The sequence below is a fragment of the Maylandia zebra genome, linkage group LG8, assembly GCF_041146795.1.
Source record: "Maylandia zebra isolate NMK-2024a linkage group LG8, Mzebra_GT3a, whole genome shotgun sequence".
NCBI lineage: Eukaryota > Metazoa > Chordata > Actinopteri > Cichliformes > Cichlidae > Maylandia > Maylandia zebra.
The window spans coordinates 9361319-9370806 of record NC_135174.1 but is presented as its reverse complement, the minus strand read 5'-3'; the positions used below and the strand labels follow the sequence as shown (position 1 = coordinate 9370806).

General features: G+C 44.1%; 1 protein-coding gene across 5 annotated transcripts in view; it reads right to left on the bottom strand.

The window, feature by feature from the left end:
- Positions 1-665: 665 nt before the first annotated feature.
- The window catches only part of ep300a (EP300 lysine acetyltransferase a), a 32987-nt gene continuing 24164 nt past the window's right edge, over positions 666-9488 (bottom strand). For all 5 annotated transcript variants that reach the window (XM_076887275.1, XM_024799919.2, XM_076887277.1 and 2 more), the window contains exons 23-31: positions 9336-9403; positions 8854-9004; positions 8264-8410; positions 8021-8134; positions 7723-7888; positions 7450-7617; positions 7142-7303; positions 6742-7023; positions 666-6572 (exon numbers count right to left, since the gene is read on the bottom strand). In XM_076887275.1, coding sequence (XP_076743390.1) covers positions 3492-6572; positions 6742-7023; positions 7142-7303; positions 7450-7617; positions 7723-7888; positions 8021-8134; positions 8264-8410; positions 8854-9004; positions 9336-9403 — 4339 coding nt within the window. In that variant the 3' untranslated portion in view covers positions 666-3491. The remainder of the gene's footprint in view (positions 6573-6741; positions 7024-7141; positions 7304-7449; positions 7618-7722; positions 7889-8020; positions 8135-8263; positions 8411-8853; positions 9005-9335; positions 9404-9488) is intronic.

Here is a 9488-nt window from a genome sequence, read left to right as displayed (position 1 = left end):
CAGCAGACTGACAGCGTAGACTCACTGCAGGTGCAGCTGGGATTACCTACTTGAATTGGCAGAACAGAATTCACATGACTGCAATCTACTGCTATCTAGTGGTGAAATTTTACTCAGTGTACCATTAAATATATATTTATGTCCTATTCTTTTCTTAGAAAAACCTAAATCGTTGTACTTAATTTACAGTCATATTACATTGACTTAAATGGTCATACTTTTCTACTGCAGACATGGTCTGTAATATCTCTAATGCCATGTTTAGGAATAACGTGGGGGGACGTTCGAAAAAATATTAACGCAGAGGTTTTTTAAAAGCAGATTTCAAGTTTAAACTTTGTTTCTTTGACTTGATAGTTTTCACATATTTAGACCATTGACTGTATATAAATGATGGATGCAGCCATCAGTCCATTGTTGGTTTGTGGAGAATGATGAAAGCGCAGGTTTAGCATTTTTTCCCCCCCCCATCTCCATATTTGTTTTTGGGTTGTTGTTTTTTTTTTTTTAGGTATGCATGTCCATATTTGGCTGAGAGGGTAGAGCTGGAGATTTATCAGCTAATCTTAGCACAGTTTAGACAGCTTAATCAGCAAATTGCATCTTTAATTTACTGCATTTTATTTGAACTTACTGTGATGCTAATTTAGGCTAGTAAAAACAAAACTCCTTACTGGAGAACTTGGAACAGCTGATGCATTTGCATCACTTTGCACAACACTGTGATAAAAAAGCCATTAAAAACAGTCATTCCCCTAAGATGCTTAACTTTAAACCATAAGTAAATACATTATTCTTACCTACACAGTTGTGGTCTGTAAGAAAGGAACTTGGAAAAAACAAATCTCAGGCTTAAAACTCGGACAGAATCGTTTTTCTGAAGGCAGCTTCAAATGACAATTCAAGAACTCCAGTTTGGCACTTCGTACAAGATATAGTAAATTTTAAGGACTATATACATGTGTTTGAGAGTTTGAAAAATATCTCATAATATCTGATCTTTTAACAGAAAACATGCTGACACAACTTCTTTCTAAAATGCTAGAGCTGAACAAACTCGTCCCCACAGGATGACAAAACAATTTTCAGTGTCCTCTGGCAAAAACCCTTTAAACCTCTTCATCGCTTAAATGTGGAATTTTTTTAGACTTATTTACTGTCCATCTTCAAATGGCACAGGCTTCTGACTGATGCGCAGATGCATCATATTGTCATTAATAACTGACAGAGAAAAAAAAAAAAAAAAGTTTTTCCCCAATGGTACAAACATACTTTATTGTACAATTAATTTATTGGCAAAAACAAAAACAATCAGACCACCGAAATAACTTAAAAGAAACTAATGAAAATGGAGCAACAGTTATTTTTGCTTTCTCTCAGCAAGCACCAAAACTGTTAACAAGAACAAAAAAGAAAAGAAGAGAGTGGTCAAAGATTCCATTTGAATACTAAACAAATATTTAAATAGTCTTACTTCCAGTCTCTTTAGGAAAAAGAAATGATAAAAACAAAACTATTTGTTCAGTTGCCATCAGTTTGTACAGTGATTCAGTATGTTTACAACTATATTCATGTACATGAAACATTTCTTCAAAACAACCAAAAAGAAAAAAAAAAAAAAAAGGATGGTATAATATACTCCAAGGCCTCCCCAGGCGAACTGAAAGACTGTCTGCAGGTTCTTTTTGCATCACCATAACATCTTTAATACAAAAACAAAGCATGTTTTATCTATTAATTCCTGTAGCTTCAAGTTTTATTTCCAAAAAATAAAATTAAATAATATATCTATTTATAAAAGACAGTTTTTCCTTGTTTTTTTTTTCTTATAAAATAAGTCTCAAGATATATTGCCACCTGGTTTCTGATGCGTTCCCTTCCCCATACCCAGCAAGCCCGACCTTTAAGAAAAATAGTGAGCATGTGAATATTGTGTCTTCAGTCCTCTCCATAAAAAGCTAAATGACCAAATTTGAACTCTTAAGTCACACCTCTAACCGACCCCAGCTTCGGCTCATCGTCGTACAGGTTTCCTGTCTTAACTGCTGAGATTGTTTAGGTGTGTGACTCGGTTGCTATAGCCTCCCTAAAACCTTACACAGAAAAAGGCGCATTGGTGCTTGTGACCGACTACACCCCATACTGTACATTATAGAAAACAAAACAAAACAATACTGTACAGTAGCTCAGGAGCACTTTTTTTTCCAAACACATACAAGCAAATATTCAATCAAACAAGAGGAAACAACAGCAGAAAATGTCTCTGCTCATAAGATTTTAAAGTATGTACACTTATTTTACATCTTTCACTTTCATTACAAAAGAAAAAACAAACAAACAAAAAGTATCCAAGTCCACCATTTCTTAATTTGTACAGTACTAACAGTGAATTAAACCTTGTGGCTGAGAGGCAGTCGTGAGGGTGTGGGACGGGGGGAGGATAAGGATGTAAGGAAAACCGTTGGGGTTCGGGATAAAGGCGGGATTTTAGCGACCTCTTCTCCAGGTTACTGTTCATAAATGCAGCTGTAATATATGTACACACAACCTTTTTTTTTTTCTTTTTCTTTTTTTAAATCATCAGCGAGCTTCAACAGCTATAATACAGGTATATAGTACGCAGGTTGTGGAGCAGGAGAAGTTAGGATGAAGAAAGTGTGCACATTCACAGGAGAAGTGCGAAGAGGCGGCCCCATAAGGGAAAAAAACAAAAACAAAAGATCTTACGGTTTAATTCAAATTATAGAAACCCTGACGAAGACAAACCTGGGATAGCTGTCAAAAAAATGTAAAAAATAAATCAAACTGCATTGAACACACCTTCCTAACCACCCACAAACCCAATAAATATACTTCTGAATCGCTGCAGTCACTGGAAAAAAAATCTACGTTTGTGTGTCCAGAAGAAGGGTCGGGTAACGGAAGATATGTTGATGCCTGATTAACGAATCGCCGAGGGCACGAAATAATAATAATTATAATAATATAGAAATAAAATAAACGTACTCTGCAAAATAGATACAATCATGATGGGTATTTGAGGAGAAAAAATAAAAGAATAAGAAAAAAAAAAAAGTACATCATGTCAACTCTCATTTTTAGCAACATTTGAAATCTTAAAAATATTCATAAAAAGGCAAAAATTCTCAGTCCCCAAAAATATTGTCATATACTTAAAGAAGTAATATCTTCAACCTGAAACACTGACCTTCCACCTTTTTTGTACACAATTGGCAAAAATATATAGATATTTATTAACAGCAATAACTTACCATTGTTTTAATTTATTCAATTATTGACTTCTAAGATTGATGTTGCATCTCCCATAGGAAGGAAGCTTTCAGTTCATATTTATACATCAGAAAAATATTTAAATAAAAAATAAAAACTTCTAAAACCCCAAAGCTGCCCCGCTCTCCTTTCATGGCAGTTTGTCATTTGGGGCAACAGATCAGAGCATCACGACGGAGAGAGACAGTACAGAGTCAAGGCTACATCAGGTTGTGGTTAATGTTCGTTCCCAGCTCCTGGTTGTTGTTGTTGCTGCCGCCGCCGCTGTTGTTGTTCCCGCCCAACATGTCTGATTGCCCCCCTTGTCCACCGTGCATCCCCGTCATCCCACTCAGCTGAGACATAATAGAGTTCTGGTCCGAATTGTACTGACTAGGATCTACAGAACTACCTGGCTGCTGTTGCTGGGGTTGTGGAGGTTGGGGTGGTGCCATGTTGGAGTAATGTTGACTGAGATGCCCTGGGTGGGGCGACCCACTCTGGGTCTGAGGGGAGATGCGGTGAGGTGAGGGCTGAGGCTGGGAGGAAGGCTGCATGCGTGGGGACGGGCTGGAGCGTGGAGGCTGCGACTGTGGCCTTGGTGAGGGCTGAGGGGACCGGACCTGACTGCTGAGCGATCCAGCTGGACCGAGTCCTCCTTGTCCCTGTAGGTGGTGATGGGGGGACTGGGCCATCTGCTGCTGGGGACTCATAGGACTGCTATGGTGGGCTGGAGAACCCCCTCCAAGGTGCTGCTGTTGCTGCTGCTGCAGGAGCCTCTGCTGGATATTTTGGGCAAGCATGGCTTGGGACGTCTGTGGCATTTGGGGGCCACCACCTGCACCACTCTGCGGTTGTTGCCCTGGCCCTGATCCACCTTGTCCAGGCTGGAGTGGAGGTCCTCCAGGGCCTCCACTGGGGCCTACATCTTGTCCTTGAAGACCACCCATTTGATTTTGCTGCTGCTGCTGCTGCTGCATCAGCCTGTGCTGGAGCACTGCAGCTACTTGTGACATCTGGTAGCCTTGCTGGCCTAACTGTCCTGGCCCACCTGGTGGTGGTCCTTGCTGCTGGGGAACCCCTACACCACCCCCAGGTTGGGGTTGAGAAGATGGGGGTATCCCTGGCTGTCCCTGGCCAGGCTGCATGAAGCTTTGCTGGCCTTGTTGCTGCTGGAGTCCTTGAGGCTGCTGGAACTGGCCGTGGTTCCCCATTTGTTGCTGTTGCTGTTGCTGCAGTCTTCTCAAAAACATCTCTCTGAACTGTGGTGTCATATTGGCGATGTTCCCTTGCTGACCTGGTTGCATTGCTCCCTGTGGCTGCTGCTGTTGTTGCTGCTGCTGCTGCTGCTGCTGCAAAGTGGCCATTTGCTGTTGTTGCTGTAAGTTTCCTGGCAACATCGGGCGCTGCTGTAACTGCTGAAGCTGAGCCATGGTGGGCATATTTCCTCCCCCTGCTCCACCCTGAGGGATGTTCATCCCTGGCTGGCCTGCCTGGTTCACATTAACCTGCTGTTGTCCATCCATATTGGCAAGCTGGTTGGCTCCAGGCGCTCCTACACCAGGCAGACCTCCAGCAGCTCCTTGGAAACGCACACCTCCAGGACCTCCTTGCGGAGGCCCGCCTGCTCCTCCAGGGCCACCCTGAGCACCTTGATACCTGGCTGCTCTCTGCCGAATAAAAGCAGCCATGAGCGTTGGGTTGGAACGAAGGATGTTGAGGACTTGCTGCTGTTGCAAGACTGAGCTTGGGGAGCGTAGCGCTCGCAGGAGATCTTGTAGTGCTGCCTGTGGCAAGTTCCCCGATCCAGCTACTAATGAAGCAGGTACCCCCCCTGCTCCTCCAATTGCCTGCATCAGCCCTCGGTTTCCTGGTTGAGGCTGCTGCTGATTCAGCATTTGTTGCTGTGGTTGGGGAACTGCTGGCTGCTGCTGTGGTGTCATATGACCCATCATGTTTGGCCGTTGTTGTTGGTTCATGGTTGGTCCCCCAGCACCCCACTGCTGGTTTGTTGGCTGAAGCTGTCCACCTGGCTGGACCTGCTGCTGAACTTGAGGCGGCAATTGTGACGGAGGACCACCCTGTTGCATCCCTGCTAGCGTTCCTGGTTGCTGTGGATCTAACATAGTCCTTCCATCAACTCCCTGAGCCTGGAGCGGCATGCCCTGGGCCCCAATGTGGGGCATTCTCATCTGGGCCTGGTTGTTCTGATGGTGAGGATGTGGAGGTATCATGCCCCCCTGTCCCAAGCCACGCATGTGTGCTTGGGCGTGAGCCATCTGTCTCTGGGTCTCTGCCAGGCGCTGGATTTTTAGTGCCGTCTCTACAGCAGCCAGGGGTGGCCCTTGTTGCTGGCCTTGGACACCCATGGACCCCTGGCCTTGATTGGGTGGTGGTTGTTGCTGAGGAGGGGTTGCTGGACCCATTCCAGGTTTCCCAAGGGGCTGATGAAGAGCAGGGACTCCAGCTGGTCTGGGGTTGTATGGAGGCAAACTACCAGGATGCTGCTGCTGCTGGAGCTGCTGGAGATTTGGTGGCTGCTGCTGAAGCTGAGGTACCATCTGCTGCTGAGGAGAATTCATCATCCCCCCTCCACCTGCTGACGGAAACTGGTGGAGATGGTGTTGAGGGGGGATGCCACCACCTTGCTGTTGCTCACCTGGAGTTCCCATACCACCCATCCCAACCCCCTGCTGCTGAGAAGGTGCAGACATGTTACCCTGGGTAGGTGTCTGTGGGGTAGGGGGCTGCGTTCCCGATGTAGGGGTACCAGGACCAGTAGCTCCATTGTTGGCTCCAGGAGAGGGTTGTCCATTTCCCCCAGGTGCTCCTCCTGCAGCGGGCTGGCCCACTCTCTGCATGCTGGCCATTCTCCTTCTCAGCATCTGAGCTTGCTGAAGCCTGTGCTGCAGCTGCTGCTGGCGAAGCTTGTGCTTGATATTTAGACAGAAGGGGACTGGGCACTTGTTTTCCTGACAGTGCTTAGCATGATAACAACACAATGCGATAAGCTGCTTGCAGATGGGGCAGCCACCGTTGGTTTTTCTCTTGCATCCTTTTGTGTGCTGAACGACACGTTTCATCTTCTGGCAGGACGGCAGAGAGCAATTGGCATTTCGGCACTGGCATGCGTGGACGAGCGACTGGATACAGCGCTGGATGCTGAGGCGACGGGAATCTCCGGGACTCTGAGTGGCAGCGGCAGACTGATTGCTGCTCTCATCATCCAAGCCGAGGCCTAACTTCTCCATCTTGTGCTCATGTCCCTTAGTGTTGTAGCATGTGATGCAGAGGTCGTAATCCTAAAACAGATGACAATAGAGACAGTTAGAAGTGTAACTTGGAGGTTTTTGAACAATTACAATAATAAAAATAATAATAATAGTAATAATAATAAACCCAAACGCCACCTATTTTGCCCTGGGACAAATCAGACAAACCAAACACACCTCACTTCTCTTTCCAACTCACCTCACAAACAGTACAGTGGAAGCGAGTCTCCACGTGGTGTTTGCACTCATTGCACGTGTAAACGAAGCGGTCCTGGCTTTGGTTGTGCAACTCCACCAACATGCACGTTGAGCTCCACATGGACCTCCTCAGCGAACTGAATTCAAGGTGCTTGTCTCGGGCCAGTGTCAGGAAAGCATCACGACCATCCATGAGGTCACATGCCATCAGGGGATCTGGGTCAGCAATAGGGGGCAAGGCATTTGCCATTGGGCCTGCAATCAGCCGAATCACAAAGAACACCTAGGAGAGGAAAAGAGAGGAGATCAGATGAAACGTAGTCTTTAAAACAGTTTCACGTTTTTGCCAGCAGCTCATCCCCCAAAAATGGCAAAACCTCAAAATCCCCCACCCCACATACCTCTTTGTGTTTTTCCATAGTGGCATAGAGTTTCTGTGATAGGTCATTGGACACATTAGGCATCCCAGGCTTCTTCTTATTGGCTCGGCTCAGGCTGCTCTTGTTCTTACTAGTCTTTTTGTTGTTCTTCTTCTTTGCATTTTTGCTGTCTCCTTTTGTGTCCTGCACCAAAAAAAAAAAAAAAAAGTGGTTTAAAACAAAACAATCACACTGATGAGAAACTGACGTTTGCAATGCTAACCCTTATTCACCCCTCTTTCAATCAGTGCATTTAGATTCAAGAACTACATTGAGTCGTTAATTCTTACATCAACACTCTCATTGGAAGTGCTGTTCTCCTCCCTTTTCCTCTCCTCCTCCTCCTGCTCCAGCTCCTTGATGCTCTCCTCCAGCACATTAGGCCAAAAGTCCCCCTCAAAGTAAGGCAATTCCTTGGCACTGGTCAAACGATCCTCTGTCGCCTGCTTGAATATATCCTTTTGGGGTAAACAGACAGTATTGTTATTACGCATGTATTATACAATAAAGTTTATCTTTACTCCTGTTCTAAACCCTCCAGAGGTCAAAGAATGCCTCTTTACCTTGTAGTCATGCACTATCCGTTCTGCCACAGCTTTATCCAGCATTTTCTTGTACCACTCCTGAAGGCGTTTGGGCTTCGGGATCTTCTGATCTGCAGGGTGACAGTGGAAGATGTAGTCGTCGCCTTCGCTAGGTGGGCAGGCCCAGATGTGGCCGGTGGTGTAGCTACGAGTTCAAACAAGAGAACACAAATCAAACACCTACTGGACAAATTAAACTATATCAAAATAACAACTTTTTATAAGAATTTGTGTAGCCCGGAACAAAAAATGTTTTTTTTCTTGTAGCAGCACTCACCCCAATTTCTTCACATACTCCAAGTAGCCAATGAGTATTTCATGGTAAACTGCTGTTCTTAGACAGCGCGGCCGAAAGAAGTGTACGCTATCCAGGTAGGAGATGTACACTCGCCTGAGTGGATGAAAGAAGAAAAAATGTAACTTTAAAAAAACATTGTGTCAAAACTGCATTTTAAATGATTCCAACATAGAAAAACACAAAGTACTTGGTAAAAGTTTAACAATATGGTGATATCTTTACCTCTGGTTGGGCTGAGGGCAGTCAGATCCATACTCCTGAACATGCATACCAAAGAAACAGACGTCTGCTCCATCAATGTCCTCGAATGCAAAAAGGGCTTTAGTCCTGTATGGGAATGACTCTGACATCTCGCCGCTGTCCACAAATCTGGAGACAAAAACACGAGTTAATACAGGAGCTGTGAATAATGTGAATCTGTACAAATCAAATGAAAGCCTATACTCACAGACGTCTGCAACAAGCTGATAGCTAGATTGCATTTATTTCATCATAATTATTAGCTTAATCACTGTTAGCTTCCATTTCAACACTATTTTAATCAGGAAATTTTAAATTAAAGGCAAAATCTTTTGTTTTAAAAGCATTTATAGCTTTAACTATCCATTACTCCGTTCTTTACAATTCAGTAAATCGAAAAATTAATTCACAAATAAACACTGACACCTTTCCTTATCTCAATTAATGAAATGTTGCAGGTTTTACCAGACGCAAGATTTCAACTTGAATTCCCAAAACGCCTTGATCTAGTTGACACACAAGAGCGGATGTAGGTAAAACCTAGCTCCAGCTCTGGATGAAGAGTGTTGTACCTGGACTTCATGCCTGGTTTGACCTCCACGACTTTATCAGATACATGAACAACACGAATGAAGACCTCTCCAGACTCTGGGTGGGCCTGTCGCTTTAAGAAGTCGTTCACCCTTTGCTCCAGAAAAACCCCCAACTTCGTTTGGGGCAACCCTGTGGGACAGTTAAGTTAGTCAACAACTGTATAAAACAGCCAGCACGAAATGACAAATATAAAAACTTCTGTTGGTAAGTGTACGTCTAACACACTCTGAACAACTGCAGGGAAAGACATCAAGCTGGAGGAAAGCCAACACAAACTTTAGCTGTAATTATTATTTTATGTCAGAGTTTGGTCAAATGGTTATATGAGCAACATATAGCCAAAGTTAATTCAGGTATAATTTTATGCATATACACCCACATTGCACCAACGACAAACTGATCTGTGTGAAACACTAAAAGCTGCACAATTACAAAAGTGAGCTCACAAATGTCCACTTACTTTTGGCAGAATACTTGTTTTCCTTCCTCGCCTTATTCGACTTCTTTAAGCAGCCATCACATACAAAACTATGAAACAGAAACAAGATGGATAAAAACCAAAATCAGTTTTTACCAAACACCAGCTGGACTTTCACAGAAATCAAACAAATGG